General features: G+C 36.6%; 1 protein-coding gene across 2 annotated transcripts in view; it reads right to left on the bottom strand.

The window, feature by feature from the left end:
• LOC121876097 overlaps positions 1 to 22,873 on the bottom strand; it is a 63,938-nt gene that overhangs the window by 18,106 nt on the left and 22,959 nt on the right. The window contains exon 2 of one of the 2 annotated variants that reach the window (XM_042381034.1): positions 16,965 to 19,230. The exons of the other annotated variant lie outside the window; for it this stretch is intronic. Coding sequence (XP_042236968.1) covers positions 17,718 to 19,230 — 1,513 coding nt within the window. The 3' untranslated portion in view covers positions 16,965 to 17,717. Of the gene's footprint in view, positions 1 to 16,964; positions 19,231 to 22,873 lie in introns of those variants that run through there. 2 annotated transcript variants of the gene reach the window in all.

Genomic DNA, 22,873 nt, shown 5'->3' with positions numbered 1-22,873 from the left:
TAATAATACGTGGAATATTAAAACACACGAGGAGACTAGACGGCTGCCGGCATTGTTTTCGTTAATGTTTACAAAAGCAGTGACTGATTGGTTCTACATATAAAACTGAAGAAAATAAGACCCTGGTTGTAGTTGTAGTAAAATTATTGTTGTTGTTGAAGTAATGTTATTTAATGTTAATAAGTGGAACAATATAAGTAGCTAACCATTATTGATAAAGAAAAAAGTGAGACTGCGCGTATGTAAGTGCGCACATGTGAAAACATATCGTCGTTACTTTACATAAGAATATGAAAGCAACACTTATTTACTGCTCATATATATTGAAGGGTTAAATGTTGTACTCTGTATAGACAAACAGAGAGAGAGAGCCGAACTGCCTGATGTAAACAAACCTTAATTTCCTGCGGATTTGTTGTTGTTGTTGTTTTTTACGGGGATTAGCCCACCCGGCACAGGTCACTAACCCACACTGGGGCCAGAGGGGCGAAAATGTAATACTCCTGTAATAATAATAATAATTCAGATATGTAAAAAAAAAAAAAAATAGCTGCCTATCTACCTATTGGGCAAACTAAAATCGTTCCGGACCACGAGAGTTTCCGGACCACAGAATGCCGGATTAGAGGGGTACAACCTGTAGTAATCTTTACATTATTTTATATGTTTTAACACTATTTATGCATCATATTTGGATATATGTAGATTTAGTATAAAACAGTGGATGATACAGATAATGTATATGTGAAATACATGATTTATAATGAAAATTTCTTCCTTTATTTGATGGCAATACATATGCAAAATGATGTACAGTGGGGTGTGCTATAACGAACGGATCCTACTACGAATATTCCTATAACGAACGGTTTTACCTATAAAATTGAGAATGCTATAACGAACGAAACTCCTACAACGAACATTATTTAATTTTTTTTTTCTTCTAATTTATTGTTTTTTTATTACAAATATTAATTATATTCTTTATTTCAGGGGTTTAGATGCATATTTATGCAGTTTTTTACAATTTTTACAATTTTATATTATATTTTTCAGTGTTAAGTGGTTGTATTTGGGGGCCTGGAACGGATTAATCCTATAACGAACGAATGCTATAACGAACAAGGTTCTAGAACCAATTAGATTCGTTATAGCATACCCCACTGTATATCGGTACAATGTATAACGAGGAACCCTGTAACACAGATACAGTAAAATCCCAGTTATCTGGCACCTACAAGTTGAATGATTGTGGTAATTACATCCCTGGTGATGCAACAGTTTAAGTCATCTCAAGGCTTGTGTAGAAGATCGGCTTCCTCCACAAAGAAGAGGATGTCCCTTCCCATGCTACATCCCCCCCTCCCAGCATCAAAAAGAGACTGTAAAACCCATCTCTCCCCCAGCACTAAGAGAGGTGCTTATGATGAAGGTCTCTAAGACTGGGGCACTGTTGTCGAACAGTCAATGGGACAAGGTAGTCATCACAATGGGGAGGGGGTGTCCTCTCCATTGATAAAGAGTTTTCCTGGTTAGTTGAAACTCACTGTTAAGACCCCCAATAAATCTTACAATGTACAGTGCTACATGTTGACTTCACAAATTCATCTAAAACAACAGACTTTTTTAACACATATTCCACTTTATATAAATGATGTGGCTTAGAAATAAGGAGAATATATCATAAAACTATAAAATAAGAAAAATAAAGAGCATGGCTGTGTATGTGTGGTAAGTGAATGTGTGTGTGGAGGTAGTGAGCTATAACTACGTCACTGAATCACCAACCAGGCGAACAATGTGATCAAACTACAGGTACACCACCGATTTTCCGGCACCTTTGGTTCTAAAGCCTTGCTGGATTATCCGTTTTGCCGGACCAACCGAGGTCACGTAATAATAATTAAACAATACACCTCTGGCCCACTAATTATACACCTGCCGTGTCTTTAAAGCACTATTGACTGCTACAAACGTAAATAAAACAAATGTTAAATGTAAATTAAATGTGAAAAAGCCATAATTTTGAGCAACATATTACGATACACACTTAATACTAATTTTAACTTATTTTTATTTTATTTTTTTACGGGAGTTAGCCCACTCTGGCACAGGTCAAACGACCCACAACGGGGCCTGGGGGGCAAAAAACTAAGAACAGAAAAAAATTGAAACTAGAGAAGAAAAAGGTTACATTGTGTTAATCTACACCACGAAGATGCCGGAAAACCAGCTTTTTAAAGTGAGACAGATTGTATAAGTATGGAAACACAGAAGGTAGAACATTCCACATTTTGGCTGTGTGAGGAAAGAAGGATGTACTATAATGTGTTATTCTCGTGTGACCGACATCCAAAGAGAAACAGTGGGCACCGCGGGCAAGACGTATGCTACGAGCCCATGGCCTTGTCAGCGGTACACAGGATGCCAAATCCATCGAACATTGCCCGTTAAAGTACCTGTAAAAGAGAGAAAGTGAAACAACATTGTGGCGAAGAGAAAGGGAAGAGAGATTGTTGACTAAAGGAGGAGAGTTAATAAGACGCTATATTGCAAGGATTTCAGGGAGGGAGGGGAAGGGAGGGGGAGGTGAGGTGTTGATACAGCTGCCGGCAAAGGTTGTGAAGGATACCTAGTGTATATTTATCAGTCATATAGAGGGATTTAAGTTATTCGCTTATATAATGTCACTGAATTGACTTGGAAGAATTAACTTACAATGCTGGAATTTTAGTAATATAGTGATTAATTTGAATACAAACATCCCATAGTTTGCACTAGACATATGAATTTTAGTAATTAACTTATTGCATTTGAGTACAGTACAGGTTTGCCCTTAGGACAATTATTTCTTTTACTTATTTCACAATATGTATTTAGGATGGTATGTGCATGTACTGTATATGAGTAAAAAGAAATGAAGAAAGTTATGTATATCTATCCGAAAAAACGAGTTGAAAAACTTGTACTTAAATGTAAGGGATTAAAATTTTTATGCTCTTGTGCAAACTATGTGATGATGATACATAAATTATTCGCTATCTTACAGGGATTCCAGCAATGCAAGTTATATTCTGCTATTTTTAGTCTGTGACATTTTACAAGATAAAAACTTTAAACCAAAAACTACCTTCACCCTGGCTGGGAGGGAAGGAAGGAAGTTAAGTGCCCTGTCGTAGTTTTGAATGAACTAAAGCAGGTGCCGGACCATCATTTCCTGGAAAATCGGTGGTGTACCTGTATAAAAGTTGCTGAAAAATCATTACAATACTCAAATATGGTTTTGAAATAAAGAAAATATAATACAAAACAAAAAAGCGACAAAGATGGGTGTGTATGTGTGAGAAATGAACGTGTGTGGAGGCGGTTATAGCCAAGGCCTTGCTATAAGTACGTGACAGACTCGCCAGCCTTGTACAGTATATTGTTACTTGTAATGTAACTATAAAAGTTGTGGAAAAATTATTACAATATAGGTACACCTAGATAAACAATGGGGTTAAGTTCCTGAAAAACCCATCGCTAAGTAAAATATCATAGATAGAGAGCATTATAACATGAGTTTAATGGGTTATGTTCCCAGCCAGTCCCCAAACACTCATGTATCAGCGACGAAAAAATCCTACACTTATAAAATCAATAGAAAACAATTAAACAACATTCACCACATCATGAAGAATAATCCTGGTCATCATTGCATGTCCCCTTTGAGGCTAAGGGGACTCTTGTAGGTGGAGTGGAAACATCACTCTGACTCCCACACAGATTCTGGGGGAGTCTCATGCTGCTTCAGAATGTCAAGCTTCACCTCAAATACATGGATGCCTTGGCCTTCCCAGACATTTTTAAAGTTACACTCCTCACTCCACAGTCACAAAAACAGAGCAAAAGCACTTGTCACAAAAATAGAGAGAACAATGATAACATAAAAACAATCATAGTGGCCGATACTGCTCTCATCATTTTCACAACAACAGAAGCGAAGCACCTTACAGTCAAAAAACACAGAAAATATCACTGCACAGTCACCATAAAACAGTTCATTCTAAATCATAGTGCTGTCCTCTGTTATAAGAAAAAAGAAAAAAAAACACCGATGATAAGTAGTGTATGATGCTGACAGGTAGTCGTGGAGCAATGCGATGGTGAGGTTACAATCGACCAAAAACCAAGTGCAGAGTTGTCGTGCATGGGTTGGCTGTGTGGCAGCACACGGGTAAATATTACAGTACCTCAGCTGAGAAGTAAAGTGAGAGATGTGTGGTGCATAAGGTTAAATATTGTTTCCTTATAAATTGTCACTGACTTGATGAATAAATATATAATTTGCATTATGGGAATCCTTGCAAGACAGCAATTAATTTGAATATATACAGCCCTTAGTTTTCAATAGATTTTCCAACCAATGGATATCGATACACCGGGGCACCCCGGGTGACATTCCGCCACTGTTTAAATGCCCAGCGTGGGTTATCAGGTTCCAGTGTAACTATTTGTCTGTCACACCACATGCTCGGTCACAAGAAAGCTTCCAGAACATAATTACCTACTTTTGTTTGTTTCATTTTCATTGGTTGTCCATTTTATCATGTTGTATCAAAGTAATACAGGTTGACCATCAAAAATCCGCCAATCGATAAACCGGAACCTTCAGTTTTCCAGCATGGATTTCGGAGCGCATTTTCAAATTTCCTGCCTTGGCGCACCATTGTTTTCTGGACGCGCCGTTTATGTTTTGATAGCGCTGTACTCCAGAATCAGCTGTTGGGTCTTGCTTGCACCTGCTAACAAGCATTCATGCTCATTCCTTCTGATTTTATCATTTAATTGCTGCTATATAGCCCCATCATGGATTCAGCAAAGAAAAGCGGTGGCGTAAAACGTAAACATCGTGCGTTGTCGATCGCAGAGAAAGTGGAAGTGCTTAAAAAACTTGATAGCGCGTGTCTGTGCGAACCATTTGTGAAACACACAACATCGGCTCTTCAACAGTGTATGATATTAAAAAACAGAAAGAAAAACTGTTAAAGTTCTTTTCTGACAGTGGATCAAAAAGGAAAATGTTTGTAAGGAAGTCAATGTCGGAGGGAAAAAGTGCGGAACTAGACCAAGTTCTCATAACCTGGTTTAATCTTCGTGTAAGTGAAGGTGTGGAAATTTCTGGTGATTTATTAAAGGAACAAGCCAAAGTGTTTCATGAAGAGCTGGGATTGCAACACAAGTGTGACTATACAGAAGGTTGGCTGCAACGTTTCAAGTCGCGACATGGCTTACATTTTCGTGCAGTATGTGGTGAAAAACATTCAGCAGACAAGGATGCAGCTAGTGCCTATGTGGATGAATTTGCAAAGTTAGTTAGTGATGAACATTTAAGTCCTGAACAAGTGTACAATGCTGACGAGACTACCTTATTTTGGAGATGTACGCCAAAAAGAACTCTGACAACTGAGGATGCAGAATCGCCATCGGGGTTTAAAGCTTCGAAGGATCGCTTCACGGTAATGTGCTGCTCTAATGCTGCGGGTACCCATAGATGTAAGTTGCTTGTTATCGGAAAAAGTTTACATCTGAGGGTCTTTAAGGGTATGACACGGTTTCCTGTCCATTACCATGCCAACAAGAAGGGGTGGGTTACCACTGATATTACATTGGATTGGTTTCATAAATGTTTTGTTCCTGAGGCCAGGGCTCACTGTAACTCAGTTGGACTAGACCCTAAATGCAAGATACTTCTTATTTTAGACAATTGTTCGGCACATCCAAAAGCCGATCTTCTAGTGAAAGATAATGTTTTTGTTGCCTACCTCCCACCCAACTGCACATCACTAATTCAATCACAGGACAATGGTATCATACATTCTATGAAGTGTAAGTATCGATCCCTGTTAATGAGGCGCCTAGTGAGTTCAGTTAATTCAGGCACCCCAGTACAGAAATTCATAAAAGAGTTCAACATTAAGGATGCAGTGTACTGTGTTGCCAATGCTTGGACGTCTATTAAAACATCAACACTGAAAAATGGATGGCATAAATTGTGGCCAAGTTTAATGTTTACTTCTCATTCTAACGAAGACACAGAAAATGATTTTGCAGGGTTTAGGGTTTCCAAAGAAAAGCAACTTATACATGAACTTCTTGCATATGTTAAAGATGTAACTAATCCTGATGCCAAGGAGCTTTCATCAAGGATAAATGAAGATGTTTTAACAGAATGGTTGGATGTTGATGATAATGTGCCTACAGTTCATCATTACACTGATTCTGAAATTGTAGATATGGTTAAAAGTCCGGAGAGAAACGCCTGTACAGGTAGTGATGAAGATGAAAGCAGTGAAGAAAATGAGGAAGATGTGAGAGACAGAATCTCTATTGACAGGTTAATTACGTTGACAACTGAACTGCTGGCTGGACTAGAGCAACGAAGTTTTGTAAGTGAACAAGAAATCATGAATGTTTTCTTGCTCCAAGATGAACTTATTAGAGAAAGACCCAAGTATATGAAGCAACAGACATTGCACGATATATTCAAGAAAATAGCTAGGAAGCAGGAAGAAGCAACAGCGGTGTCCACACTTGATAATCCACTGCCATCAACTTCAAGACAAGTTGAAGCTGTTCCTGTTGCTGAGGATGTTGTCACTGTCAGTGATAAAGATGATAATCCTGACAGCCCATCTGCTGTTTAGCCTGGTAAACATTAAAATTTCTATTTGCTTTTCATTTTAGTAAGTTAATTTTCTTTGTTTAAAGGACTGTACAGGTATTCATTTTCTGTTAAATTTATACAGCAAATATAACCATCAGTTTTCCGTCATTTTCGAAAATTCGGCACTCCTCAGGTCCCGAGGATGCCGGATTTTTGATAGTCAACCTGTATTGCTAAAAGTAGTGTAGTTGTATTGTAGTGTAGTGTAGTATTTCTGGAAAATAATGCTATGATTATGTTATAAATGTATTTATTTGTGGAATTATTATTATTTTATGCATTACTTACTCTACCAAACACAAAGACAGCCAGACAGCCTAGCGACCGACTGTGTTTGTGTTGCCAAGCACATAGGAAAAATAATGCAAATAAAAGATTCTAAATTAATTATTTATAGCAAATAAATATTATAATCAGTAAATATAAGCATTACTGGCCATCTCTGATACAAAGGCAAGCTAAAAATAGCTGCTACTTTTTTTTAGTTTTACAAATTTATTGACAAAGCTTGGAGTACAGTTTGTCTATTCTGAGTAATTCAGTCAGGTCTTGACACTGAGGGTGGTATCACTTCGCACTGCCCGCGCTGCTAAGTGCATAGGGACCACGAGCGTGTAGCATTAACGTGATGTGGGATCGCGCTAGGATAGAGGTGAGAAGGGAAACTCACAATGGCATTTCTATTTACTATATACTGGTATATTATACAATGCAGTGCTATGGAGTTGCTGTGTGGTGAGGAGCTTGTTGAGAGGAGGTCTTTGTTGATATTACAGTGTTCATTTTGGTGGATAACAACAAAATATGATACGAGAGGCTGCGACAATGACACTGTTCAATAAAACAAAATAGACATAAAATACGCAGCAAAGTGGCGCTTTATTCCACAACTAATAGAAAACATAATAGAATATATTCACATAAATTCCACATCAATTAATTAGTAACAATGAAAAGTTAAATACTATCTATAATCAAATATGAATTACAAGTAAATATGGGGTAACCTAGTTTATTATCTAACACCCCCTCTTAAACTAAGGTACACCTCTTATAATACCAAACTTCTTTAGTTTCTCTTTAGATACTGGTTTAGTGAACATATCAGCAATGTTATTTTCTGATGGAACATACAGTGGTCTCTCGGTTAACGAGCACTATCCGTTCCAGCAGGTTGCTCATTAACCGAAAAACTCGTTGACCGAAACTTTTGTTTTAATGGGTTTTTGGGTAATTGGTTCAACTCACCGAAAATTGCCTAAATTCAACAAAAAAGGTAGAAAAGTACACTTACTTTGAGGTGTGTATGTAGAAGGCTCCTGGATGATGATGATGATAGAATTAGAATGGGGTGGAGGAGAAGGGAGAAGAAGGCATTGGGGTGGGAGAAGTCACCCCATGGTGCCATTTCACCCATAAAATTTTAGTTCTCTTGGTGTAATTCAAGATTATTTTCTTTAAATCAACACTGCACTGCATTATATATTGTCAATATGTAAAATAAATTTAAAATTGACCAATAATTTGCTTGCAAACACAGAAAAAAAACGTTACCTCCACTGAAAAGAGAGAGACTGGGCCTGTTTGGTGTGTAGCCAGACTGGATGGCATACATGAAACTAGTTTCCTTACCTTCAATTATGTTCAATAATTGTTAAAATGACTAAAAAATTTAATACTATTAAACTTTTAAAATTACTGAATAGTACAGTTGTACCCCCTTACTTAACGCGGTCAATAGAACCCAGAGGGTCCCGTGTTAAGTGAAATCCTGGTTAAGTGAACAACAGAACATATGGGATTAATTCCAATAGAAACCAGCCGACCCCAAACTCCACTTTTTGAAGACACATAACTATGTTGTAGTAAAATAACATCTTAATTTTATGATGGTACATACACACAATTAATACTTAAGAGAAATGAGAAATACATTAGCCAGGTTAATGTCCATTCAAATAATGGACTCGACTCCTCCCTCTTACACTACACTGCGGCTCTTCCCTCTCTGAGAAATTTTTGGGGAAAACCACTAAATTTTAATAAATAATACCTCAAACTAAAGTTAGGATAATACAATTGACATTGCTGGATTCCTTGTAAGACCAGGAATATTTTGAATATAAATGTCATATATTTTGCACAAAAGATAACATAGTTACCCAGAAAAAATTTTATCTAAAATTTGTATGTCTAATGCAAAATATATGATGTTTATATTCAAAATGATCACAATTATAAGAATTCCAGAATGTAAATTATATTCTGACTGGGAATTTGTATGAATTTTATGAGCTAAAACAAATATCTTCAGTTAATAAAAAATAAATATTTCACGACACTATCTGTCAATCAAAGTACCCCACCTTGCCTCCCCTCTTCCAACGCAGCGGTCAGTCCCAACCCTCCCCCACACAATCCTCCTTCAAGAGATGTGGGGTGAAAAAAATAAATTTTAACATTTTGTATTAAATAATACCTCAGATTAAAGTTAGGATAATATAATTGACATTGCTGGATTCCTTGTAAGACCAGGAATATTTTGAATATAAATGTCATATATTTTGCACAAAAGATAACATATTTACTCAGAAAACATTTTATCTAAAATTTGTATGTCTAATGCAAAATATATGATTTATATTCAAAATGATCATCAAATTATAAGAATTCCAGCAATGTAAATTATATTCTGACAGTAATTTGTATGAATTTTATGAGCTAAAACAAATATCTTCAGTTAATAAAAAAAATATTCTTCACAGGGTAACAGATGGTCGGTTGGTCCCTCCCTCCCCCCCACCCCCACAGCCGTCCCAAGGAGATGTGTGGAAAACCAGAATATAACTTTTGTAATAAATAATACCTCAAACTAAAGTTAGGATAATATAATTGACATTGCTGGATTCCTTGTAAGACCAGGAATATTTTGAATATAAATATATATTTTGCACAAAAGATAACATAGTTACTCAGAGAAAAATTTTATCTAAAATTTGTATGTCTAATGCAAAATATATGATGTTTATATTCAAAATGATCACCAAATTATAAGAATTCCAGCAATGTAAATTATATTCTGGCGTAATTTGTATGATGGGCAGTCAGAGCGAAAAATCCATGTTAGAAGAAGTTCAGTTCTGGCTGGGGCAGGCGTAATGATAAAACGCGTTAAGTGAAACCGCGTTAGGCGAGGTAATACTGTATAAAATTCTTGATATTTACTAAAATAGTAAGGAATTTAAGCCCTAAAGCCGATTACTGTATTGGCGGACTAATACTACAGCTGGTGGACCGCCAAATGCAAACGAAAACATGTTGAGGTCGGCTCGTAAAAATCTAGATTGAGGGATTGCTTATTAACCGAAGTTAAGAATCTTATGGAAAGTAAATCGTTAACCGAGGCACTAGTTAACCAAGGGATCACTGTACTGCAGATTAATAATACCATCTTCTACTTCTGATCTAATAAAATGGTACTTAATATCGATATGTTTCGACCTTTGATGATGTACAGGGTTTTTAGCCAATGCAATAGCTCCCTCATTATCAGCCTTCAATGTTACAGGTTCTCTATTAGAATTTTGCATATCAGTTAACAACTGTCTTAAGAAATTAGCCTCTTGCATAGCTGCTGTTAAAGTCATATATTCAGCTTCACATGAGGACAATGCTACAACCAGGGCTGGTAGGTCGGAGTCGGGTGGTCAGTGGAGCATATTGGGTCGAATTCGGTAAAATTGTCCAGACTCCGACTCCGACTCGACTAGCTATTCTGTTCCTAAGAACAAATATATGAACTCAGGCATATTCATTGCAGTGATTCCACTGATCCACTAATTTTCTTAAATTAATAAAAGAATTTATTTCCATTTTATAAGCATTATTATGAATTTATTGTAGCAGGCACAGTATAGCACTATAATTTTGGGCGATAGTCTCTTCCTTACCATTTGAAATTTTGAATTATATCAAATTTTGTTTCGTTGAAAACTGCACAGAGCTCTCAGCTACAAAACAATTAGCTACAACCTGTTTTGGTGAGATTAAGGCAAATTTAATTTAATAACTTAATCATGTAAGGTTTATCCATTTTCCTTAATAAGGTATTCATTTCTTTAATGTACATAAATATATAACTTTACTTTAAAAGTCATCATTTAGATCCACATCAGATTATGAGCTTAAACAAAATTCATATGCTGAGATCGAACTTTTAGATATACATGTAAATGGTGTTTCTAGTTAATATCTTGAATTCTTAATAAATTTATTTTTTCTTTTGATTGAAACTTTGAAAGTCAAGCCTATCATCTTTTGTAGTTCTTAAATATCGTCAGATCATTAATAAAGCTGTAGCAGTATAGCCACGGTGTTTTACTTTTTACCCTCGCGGTTACAACATACAAATTACAATTAGGATGGTAGAAATAGTTGTTACAAATAGGCCAAGGAGTCGGTCGGTCGACATAAAAATTTGAGGTCGGGTCGAAGGTTTTGTCTTCGACTCCACAGCCCTGGCTACAACATTATGTTTCTTAGATTTCCAAGAAATCAATGGACCATCTTCATTTAACTCATAACTGTAACCTGTAATACTACGCCTGTCTTCCGATGCACCCCAATATGAATCAAAGTAACCAATCAATTTTAATGGACTGTTTGATTTCCTGAACTTTAAGTTATAATGAATTGTACCTTTAATATATTTCAAAACATGTTTAGCTAACTCAAAAAGTGCTTTTGTAGGCTTTGCCATATGTTGTAAAAATTTTGAAACGAAAGATACATCCGGTCTTGTACCAGTCATTACATAGATCAAACTGCCGACAATTTATCTGTACAATCTAGCATCACACAGTTCTTTAGAGTCACTACTAATGATTTTACTTACACTTAAATTACATGGTATTGACTTAGGGTTGCAGTCAGACATTTTAAATCTATGAAGTATTTTCTCTAAATATTTAGTTTGATTTATCTTAATACAGACATCTTCAAATTTGAACTCCATACCTAAGAACCAAGACAATTTTCCTAAATCCTTCATTTTATATTTATTACACAGGGAAAGTTTTACATCACTAATTATGCCATTTTAAGCTGCAATAATTAAATCGTCTACCCAGATAATAATAATTACCTTCATCTTGTTTACATTTCTAGTACAGGTTGTACCTCTCTAGTCCGGCAACCTCGGGACCTGACGGTTGCGGACCATAAATGCGGACCATGGAAATTCACCCTTATCCTATACATAGTGACTTGTGCTTATGCTTGGAAGCCTGAGCACCACTTTCTCTGCATCATGGTCTCTTTGAAGACATATTGAAGGGTTAAATGTCGTATAGTAGCTTCTCAAATATCGCAGTTTTAATTCTTAACGTATTTTATTGGAACACACAAAAAAAAATAAAATAATTTGACGGTGGAAACTTGAATTTCAACGGTTTTGAACGGCCGCCAACGTGCAGACGGCGTGCATAATCGTGTAAACAGCGTCATTTCTCTTATGTACAAAAGATTCATTATTGTTTATTACTGAATGTCTTTTTATTGAATTAATGTTTATGTGTGCAAAATGAGCAATACAATTCATTAATATCGTAGAATATTAAAACACACGAGGAAATGACACAGCATTGTTTTTGTTGATTACAAAGCCAGTGACTGACTGGTTCTACATATAAAACTGAAGAAAATAAGACCTTGGTTGTAGCTGTAGTAAAATTAATATGGTTGTTTAAGTAATGTTATTTAATGTTAATAAATGGAACAATAGAAGTAGCTAACGATAATGGTAAAGAAAAAGAGAGATCAGCGTATGTAAGTGCGCATGAGCACCGTAACATATACGTCAATTACTTTACATAAGAATATGAAAGCAACACTTATTTACTGTTCATATATATTTTAATTAATGTTTCTGAATTTGTTTTTATTGAATTAATGTGTGCGTGTGCAAAATTAACAATACAATTTATTAATAATCGTCGAATATTAGAGGAGATGAGGCGGCTGCCGCATTGTTTATGTTAAAGCTACGAAACCAGTGACTGATTGGTTCTACATAAAACTGAAGAAAATAAGACCCTGATTTTAGCTGTAGTAAAATTAATGTAAAAAATTAATATGGTTGTTTGAAGTACCTGTAATGTTATTTAATGTTAATAAATGGAACAATATAAGTAGCTAACCATACTGGTAAAAAATGTGAGACTCTGGCGTATGTAAGTGTGCACATGTGAAAACATATCGTCATTACTCTACATAAGAATCTGAAAGCAACACTTATTTAATGCTCATATATATTGAAGGGTTAAATTTTGTACTCTGTATAGACAGCAGAGAGAGAGAGAGAGAGCAGCCAAACTGCGGATGTAAACAAACCTTAATTTCCGCGGCTTTGTTTTTTTTTTTTTTTTTTAGGGATTAGCCCACCCGGGCATAGGTCACTGACCCACATTGGGGCCTGAGGGCATAAATTTAATACTCTGTAATAATAATTCAGATAAGTAAAAAAGCTGCCTATCTACCTATTGGACAAACTTAAATTGTTCCGGACCACGGGAGTTTCCGGACTAGAGAGGTACAACCTGTATACACACAATAATCTACAAGAGATTGATGAAAACCTTCACTCAAAAGAAAATTATGTAGCATGTTGTTCCAATTTCAGCCACTTTGTTTCAAACCATATAAAGATTTCTTTAATTTACAAACAAAATTTTCACCTTGTATATTACTTTTAACATAACCTTCTGGCTGTTCTAAATAAATTTCACAATCTATGTCAGGATTCAGATAAGCAGTTTTAACATCCATTTGGTGAACTATAAGGTTGTCTTGTATTGCTTGTTGCAGTAGCATCCTTATTGATGTAACACGAGCTGTTGGTGAGGTTTCTTGATAGTCCACATCTTGAACTTGTGAACAGCCTTTAGCTACATACCTAGCTTTGAATTTTTCTTCACTATCAAGGCCAAGTTTCACTGCATAGACCCATTTTCCACCAATTACTGATCTACCTTCAACACTGGTGGCATGAGTTCATGTGTTATTGTCTCTTAGAGCCTCCATTTCCTCATCCATAGCTTTATGCCACTGCATGGATTCTGGAGATGAGACTGCCTCTTGGTAGTTTCTTGGAATATCTGCAACTCTGTAGCAAAAATCAACAGAACACCTGGAAATATTTGAAAAGTCAGGTTCCATCACATAATCATCCATATATTTGGGTTTTTGTCGTTGCCTTGAAGGGTATCTGTTTTTCAGTGTCTTCTGCAGCTGTCTCATTTGTAATAACTTCAGCTTCTGGCTCTGGGTTAGGTGCTGTATATCTTTTATATTCATGTTCGACATCTAACACCACATTTTCCTGATAAAATTGGTACTGAATTTTACACATCTAACTCTCTTAACATCATTTATCTCTGGAAAATATACTAGACAGGCTGGACTCAGTCCATCATATCCTGTGAACACTCTTTGTTCACTGCAAGGATCCAACTTCTTCTTGTTCTGGACATAAGCATGGCATGGACTTCCAAATACAGTCATGCGCCGGTTAACGTCCTAGATACGTTCTTGGAAACGTGACGTTAACCGAAATGGACGTTGTCCGATCATCACATAAACTTTTTATTTATACTTACATGTACAGGTAGTTCTGCTATAACACGATAATTGTGTTCTTGTAAAATATCGTGTTATTGAAAATCGCGTAATAGAAATAACAGGGCTTATGGAGAAAATACGGTTAGGTGCAGATTACTCGAAATCGAAAAAATTTAGTAGTTAGCCTAACACAAAGGATAGCACAGTCTAAATAAATGTTACATTCGTATCTAATAATGAAATCATACAGTAAATGTAACACTTTACTTGATGGGGGAGAAGGGTGATTTTGAGGTTGATAAAATCGAGCTTCTCTTCAAGTGTTATATCCTTTCTTTTACGATCATCACCGGGAATTCTATCACCAGAACGCTTCTTGTTGATATTCTTCTTTACCATATTCACAGTTAATACCACAAAATTGGAGAAATAGCAAGCAGAAATCGCGTTATAGCAAACAAGCGTTCGCGTTATACAAATATCGTTCCTAATTAATAAATCGCGTTAGAGCAAATTCGCGTTATCAAAACACGCGTTATAGCAGAACTCACTGTATGTGGAATACTATATACGTACATATACACTTTTACTCTTAAATCACTACTGTAATGTGATACAGGTGATTAATTTTTATCTCTTGTGCAAAATTCATGACGTTTATATTAAAATGATTCACCGTTTTACAAGGATTCCAGCAACGCCGAGCAGATGGGGGGGAGAGAGAGGGTAGGAGCAAGCGAGGGGGCGTGTGGGGAGGGGAGGTAGTACGTTTGACAGTTGGCGCAGGCCCAGGTCTAATGCGTGTATATTTATCAGTTCTTGGGTGACTAAGCTTCTCTCTTATAAAAAGCCAATGAAATGACCGGGGTGAATATAATTAACATAGCTGGGATTCTTGTAACATATTGATTAATTTGAATATAAACATGCTATAATTTGCACTAGACAAAACAATTTTAGTACTGTAATCAAATTAGTACATGTGCACTCCAGCTTTGCACTAAGGTCATTTATTTATATTACATTTCTTTTAGTATGGTGTGTGCATGTAAATGGATGAAAATAAATGAAGAAATCTATGTAAATCTACTCAAAAATACAGTTGAAAACTTTTTTATAAAATGTACTACAGTACTGTACACTAATGTACAACAATTTTTATCTCTTGAGCAAAATATAGGACGTTTATCTTCAAATTATAGGCTGTTTTGCAAGGATTCCAGCAATGCAAATTATAATCTCCTAACTTTAGTCTGAGATATTATATAAGATAAAAACTGTAAGCATAAAAGCCTGGCTGGAAGGGGGGGAAGGAGGGAGGGGGGGGACTGACGGAACCAGCCACGCCACCCAGCGAGGGGTTGGGGGGGTCGGGGGATTGTGGTGATAAGTTTGAGGCAAAGGTGTCTGTGTGTTTATTTAACAGTCCTACTAAGCTTCTCTCATTTTAAAATGCCAGTGATATGACCTAGGAGAATATAATTAACATGGCTGGGATCCTTGTAAGATACTGATTTATTTGAATATAAACATGTTGTAATTCACACTAGACATAACAATTTTAGTACCGTAATCAAATTAGTACATGTGCACTCCAGCTTTGCACTAAGGTCATTTAGTTATTTTACGTTTCTTTTAGTATGGTGTGTGCATGTAAATGGATGAAAATAAATGAAGAAATTTATGTAAATCTACCCAAAAATACAGTTGAAAAACTTTTTATAAAATGTACTACAGTATTGTACACTAATGTACTACATTTCTTATATCTTGAGCAAAATATATGATGCTTATATTCAATTAATCTCTGTCTTGCAAGGATTTCAGCAATGCAAATTATATTATCCTAACTTTAGTCTGAGATATTATATAAAATAAACAAAGAAATCACCAATCTTTTATCTTGGAACACGAAGGTGGTGGGAAGGGGGGAGGGGGCGGGAGGCGAGGTGACAGAATGTCTGGCGTTTGTTTGTTTATTTATTTATTTGAGATAAGTTTTGACAGTTGGCGCTGAAGGCCTGCCTGCGTGTTTATTTATCATTACTTAAGAGTGACTAAGCTCTTCTCATAATTTTCCACCTAAACAACCAGGGTGAATATAACTGGTGAATATAACTTACATTGGAGGGATTCTTGTAAGATAGTAATTTATTTGAATGTTTTTTTTTTCAATTTAAATTTTAATTGTTTATTCCTTGATAGAGGAAGCGGGATCCTAGTGCTGTCACTTGGTACCCCTGTACCATAACACCAGAAGCAACTGGCCAGTGTCACAAGTATATACAGTACAGTACAGCCATCCCTTGGTTATCGCGCCTAATTGGGACCCCGCCGATAACGAAAGTACAGAACCTATGGGATTTATTCTAATTGGTTCAGGCACCCAATACCCAACCCCAAATTTCCCATTTTACGACCATTTGGACCCACTAAATATATATATATAAAGTTATGAAACGGGTACACTTAATACTGTAGTCCACAAAACATGTAGCTATGCTTTTTTTATTTGTTCCCCCGTCATACGAGTCCGTTTTCTCTCACATCAGGACGCCTGAGTCCTCCGTTTTCTCTCTTAATCTTAGAGTGCACCAGAAACTTTACTATTTTTAGAAATTCCACAGAATTTGAAATTGCAACCCCAATTGCAACTGGGGTTGCAATTGTTGAGGCAACTAGATATGTCTGATTACAGCAAATGTGTTATTGTCAATTTGTAGGTGAAAGATATTATCCTCAATAGATATAGGTTAGCATTTTGCCTGTAGGCAAATGCTTAAAAAAAGCCTAAGTAAGGAAGCATATTCCTTTAACACATAATATCTGACCAGTACGGGGAGGATCATCATGTCTCCATCAGGGGGTCGTGGAGTGGTGGTCCAGCAGGCGTCTCATATTTTTTTTTGGGGGGGGGGGCACGGACATATATGCGATTGGACATTGTTCTGTCGGACGTTAACCGGCGCATGACTGTACATGCATGTGACTCATATTTGGCCTTTTTCCAGTGAACATTTCATAGGGAGTTTTCCAATCCTCGGGTTGTAGTATCTGTTACGAATGTATCCTGAAGCTTTCGCAGCATAAGTCCATAGAGTCTTAGGTACCTTTGCTTCCAACAATAAGCATCTGGCCATATCAAAAATAGACGACCAAGCTCGCTCCGCTGTACCATTTTGATGTGGTGAATATTGAGCAGAAAATTCATGCTTTATGTGATTTTCAATCATTAGAGTTTTAAATTCAGTGGAAGTGAATTCACCACCATTGTCAGACCTTAGTCGTTTGACAGATCCATATGGAGCAGAATCCGCCAAGAATTTTTCTGTAGCTGCCAAAGTATCACTCTTAGATCTGAAAAAATAAATCATTATCATACCAGAGAAGTCATCTACAAAGGAAATGGTATACAGTACTTAAAACCTTCTCTTGCAGTAGGGTCTACAGGACCTGCTAAATCACAGTGTACAAGTTCTAAATTGGTTGTAGCTCGCTGATCAGGTTCTCTACTTCTATGCTGAGACATATTACCTGAAATGCATACATTACAGTCAAAATTATTCTTATCTGTAATGTTCATACCATCAACAACATTTTCTAATTTAAGTATATCTTTCACATTACAATGACCTAAAATTTTATGCCATTCCTCAATTGTATGACTGCTGCTTTTCTGTGAGTTCACATTATTCAGATAATACAGTTTACCATGTTTATTGATATCAAACACTGTACCATCTGAGGCCTTCAATTCTGCAGAATTTGGGGTAAAGTTTACTGATGCACCTTTCTGTGTGGCCGCTAAAACAGAAAATATATTCTGTTTATAGGAAGGAACACACAGAGCATTTTTGAGTAGAACTTTATGACTATTACCATTAACATCAATAATTTCAACTCTCACATCACCTCTACCTGATACAATACCATTTTGCCTACCATCTGCCAATTCTATACAATGGTTAGAAGAATCAAAATTCTGATCAAATTTTACAAACTGGGATTTATCACTTATGATATGTGATGTTGCTCCACAGTCTACTAACAGGCATTGTGCATTTACATCACTACTTACATTATTATAAACAGAACTAACACTAGCTCTAAATGCAAGTGAATGGTTATCTTCTTCACTGTTAATTACAGACTTTACTGAATTATTTCTGCGGCAATAATTTGTATCATGAGTAGGGGATTTGCAGTTGTCACACCACCTACTAGATTTTGCTTCATTGGGATTATATTTGTCTTTACTTCTGCGCTCAAATTTTCTGTGTCCTAATTTTCCACAGGAAAAGCATTTAATATTCATATTTTTTAATTTTGTATTCATCACATAATCTGCATCCTCACCTTGTTGTTGTTGACACTTTTCAGTTTCTTCAAAACTTCTTAATGCTACTTTAAATTCAGAGAAACTAACAGCTGTTTCTTTCTGCGTCACAACAGTAGAAAATGTCTTATATTCTAAAGGTAATCCTTTTAATAACATTGCTACAAGTAAACTGTCACTGCTGGTTTCACCTGCTAGCTTCAATAAAGCTGCTGCCGTTTCAGCCCGTGTCACGTAGTCAGTAATGGCCTCTTCAGTGGATTTCTTGAGTGATGTCAGTTCTGTATACAAGGCAATAATTCTTGGCTTGCTGCTACCTAGATAATGTTCACGGAGAATCTTTAATGACTTCCTACCGTCATCTTTGGCATCTCGGATGATAAGGGAAAGACTTCGATCGTGGAGGTACTGCACTAGTTCTGCAAACACTTGAGCGTGCTTCTCCGTCATGGCTGCACCGTCTCCATCTTGATTAATGACATCGAGAAGTTTTTGAAGTCTTAAATGGCCTAAGAACTTCACTTCCCACAACTCATACTTGCTTTCATCACCATCAAACACCAACCTGTGCCTGGGCCCATAACATGTTGATATTACAGTGTTCATTTTGGTGGATAACAACGAAATATGATACGAGAGGCTCAGACAATGACACAAGCATTGTTGCTCTTTCGAATATATTTTGTGAACTGTTCGTAAAACAAAATAGACATTACATGCGCAGCAAAGTGGTGCTTTATTCCACAACTAACAGAAAACATAATAGAATATATTCACATAAATTCCACATCAATTAATTGGTAATAATGAAAAGTTAGATACTAACTATAATCAAATATGAATTACAAGTAAATATGGGGTAACCTAGTTTATATCTAACAGTCTTGTCTGTTTGAGAGCGTTGAGTAGAATGCTCTTCTCGGCAAGGCTGGAGGAATATTATACACAAGTTCGCCAGAAGTGAATGTTGCTGCTGGCCGACCACCGCACAGTCAGACAGTTAAGCTTCGCTGAGAAACTCACCGCGGGATCGGCTGGTCAGCGACAGTTGTAGGGGAGAGTATCCACTACAAGCGTCAGATGTCAAAACAACACTGTCCCCTTATTTCCCTACCCCCTCCCTCCCTCAACACTGCCAATGAAGTTTCTAGAGGATCAATATACAGTGGTCCCTCAGTTAACGAAGACAATTCATTCCACAGAATCGTTCGTTAACCAAAAATTTTGTTAACCAAATCCATTATTTCAATGGGATATTGGGTAATTGGTTCCAGCTCACAGAAAAGTATATACAAAGTATAAACAAAATGTAGTAAAGTCCTCTTACTTTGAGGTGTGTATGTAGAAGGTTCCTGGTTGATGATGATAATGGGAATTAGAAGTGGGGGATGGAGGAGGAGAAGGGAGAAGAGAAGGAAGTGGGGATGGAGGAGAAATCGCCTTTCTTTGGACCCATGCTTGATGCAGTAATTTCACCAATAAAATTTTAAGTTCACTAGCTGTAATTACAGATTATTTTATTTAAATCAACACTGCACTGCGCTATACATTATCAACATGTTAACTAAATTTCAAAATAACCAATAACTTTAATGTTAAAGTGTAAAAATACTCTGTATTCAAGAGAGCAACACACACGATGTTTCCTCCACTGTAAACAAAGTTAAACTGACGCTTTGGTGGGTGAGTCAAGCGGCTGATGGGCACACAAAAAACTAGTTCCCTGTACTGCACATATTATCAATATGTTAACTAAATTTTAAAATGAATAATAATTTAAATATATAAAATGCAAAAATATTAAAGAGCACAACCTTCTTGATATTTACTCCACTGGAAACGAATGTAAACATAGAACCGATTACTGTACAGTATTGGCTGACTAGCCCATCAGCTGATGCTCACAACAAAACGTGTTTGTCGTATGGATTTCGTTAATCGAAGTTTTGTTCCTTAACCAAATCGAAGATCCGTATGGGAGCTCATTCGTTAACCAAAATTTTGTTAATCGAACCGTTTGTTAACCGAGGGACCACTGTATAGCTTTTCTAAATTATTTTTTTTATTAATTTATCATTTAAAAAAGGTTAAAAATTATATTTGGAAAAGTTGATTTGTCTAGATTTACCCCCGGGTGGGGGTGCCAGCAGCACCCTAACCTGGGGCTTAAGGTTAATGGATATCATTAAAACTGGTCAGCTGTTTGTGCTATGGGGTTTAGTGTGGTAATTTGGGGGGATAAAATTTATTATTTTACAGTAATGTTTTATTAACTCGGCACCAAATGAACCTAAATACAGTAATATGGGAATGATGATGAAATTACATACTGTCATTATATGTAATGGGCCCCTATCTCATCAACAGAACATATATAAATGGTTCAATACATCTGATATTATATTCAGATTCACCACCCTGTAACTTTCCACTGTCTATGAGTAAGACATGACTTGTACACGTGAGAGGGCAACTCTCCCAGGAGGTAGAGACCCATCGTCAGCATATCTGTAAGCCCCGCACAGCGAGGTCCTTACTCGAGTAGTCGCTCACAGAAAGATATATCGTAAGGACGAGACCTAACGTTTATAATACATAAACGCCGTCCCTTTCTCATTCACTCCTATACAGTGGAACTTACGGTCAATCTACACTCAGGAATTATAGATACAATCCTTTTATAATAAAACAAGGAACTACAGTTTGGGTTTCGTTACTTAAGCCCAAATAATAAATATATGTTAACGGCCTCGTTAATTGTACAACACAGCCAATTCAAATAGGTGGCAAGCAGTGTGTACGGATGCTTAAACTGATAGTCGTATCAAACCGCCTGTGTTTTTTTGGGAAAACAGAAAACACACAACAGTGACGCGTTACATAATCCGAGTGTTTAAAACTATATCCCGTATAGGGACGATATATAGTGAGTGCTCCTTATCTCTGTCACATACAAAACGTGCAGAATTCGTAATATATATACAGTGACCCCTCGTTTAACGAACGCCTCGGTTAACGAAATTTCGGTTAACGAACTGCCTTCCATAAGGATCTTCAATTCAGTTAACGAATTTCTTACGAACCGACCTCAACATGTTTTCGCTTGCACTGACTGGGCAACCAGCTTTAGTATCAGTCCGCCAATACATTAATCGGTTCTAGGGCTTAAATTCCTTACTATTTTAGTAAATATCAAGAAGTTTATACTATTCAATAATTTTAAAAGTTTAATATTCAATTTTTTAGTCATTTTAACAATTATTGAACATAATTGAAGGTAAAGTGACTAGTTTAATTCGGCATCCAGCCTCTTAACACAGCAAACAGGCGTTAGTCTCTCTCTGTTTTCACTGGAGGTAACATCTTGCTTGAGACTCTTTTCAACTCGCTTTTTCTGTGTTTCCAACCAAATTATTGGTCATTTTGAAATACATTTTACATATTGACAATATATAATGCAGTGCAGTGTTGATTTAAGAAAATAATCTTGAAATACACCAGAGAACTAAAATTTTATGGGTGAAATGGTGCCATGGGGTGACTTCTCTTCCACCCCAATGACTTCTCTTCTTCCTTCTCCTCCACCCCCATTCTAATTCCCATCATCATCATCATCATCCAGGAGCCTTCTACATACACACCTCAAAGTAAGTGAACTTTTCTACCATTTTTGTTGAATTTTGGAAATTTTCGGTGAGCTGGAACCAATTACCCAAAAACCCATTGAAACAATGGTTTCGGTTAACGAACTTTTCGGTTAACGAACGACCTTCTGGAACGGATTGAGTTAGTTAACCGAGGGGTCACTGTACAGTGAACCCTCACTTTACGCGGTTAATTGAACCCATGGCGGCCTGCGTAAAGTGAGCAACGCGTAAAATGAACAACATAACATATGGGATTAATTGAAATAGAGACCGGGCCGACCCCCAAACTCCACTTTTTCCCGACACAATACATACGTTTTACTAAAAATAACATCTTAACTTTATGATGGTATTCACACACACATAATATAGAAGGGAACAATCAATAAGAGAATAAAATACTGAAGGTCAGGTTAGAAAAAACAAGGTTGGGGTTAACACTTACGTTAGTAGAAGAGATGGGTCTGCGTAGGGGAATGGAGGCTGGTTCCGAGGCAGAGGGCAGGTTACTGGCCCTCAGGTGAGTCTTCATCGCTGTCATCCACACTTACTAGTGCCTCCCTGACA

This window comes from Homarus americanus, unplaced genomic scaffold (assembly GCF_018991925.1).
Source record: "Homarus americanus isolate GMGI-L3 unplaced genomic scaffold, GMGI_Hamer_2.0 scaffold34921, whole genome shotgun sequence".
Lineage (NCBI taxonomy): Eukaryota > Metazoa > Arthropoda > Malacostraca > Decapoda > Nephropidae > Homarus > Homarus americanus.
This window is presented reverse-complemented; position numbering and strand designations above follow the sequence as displayed.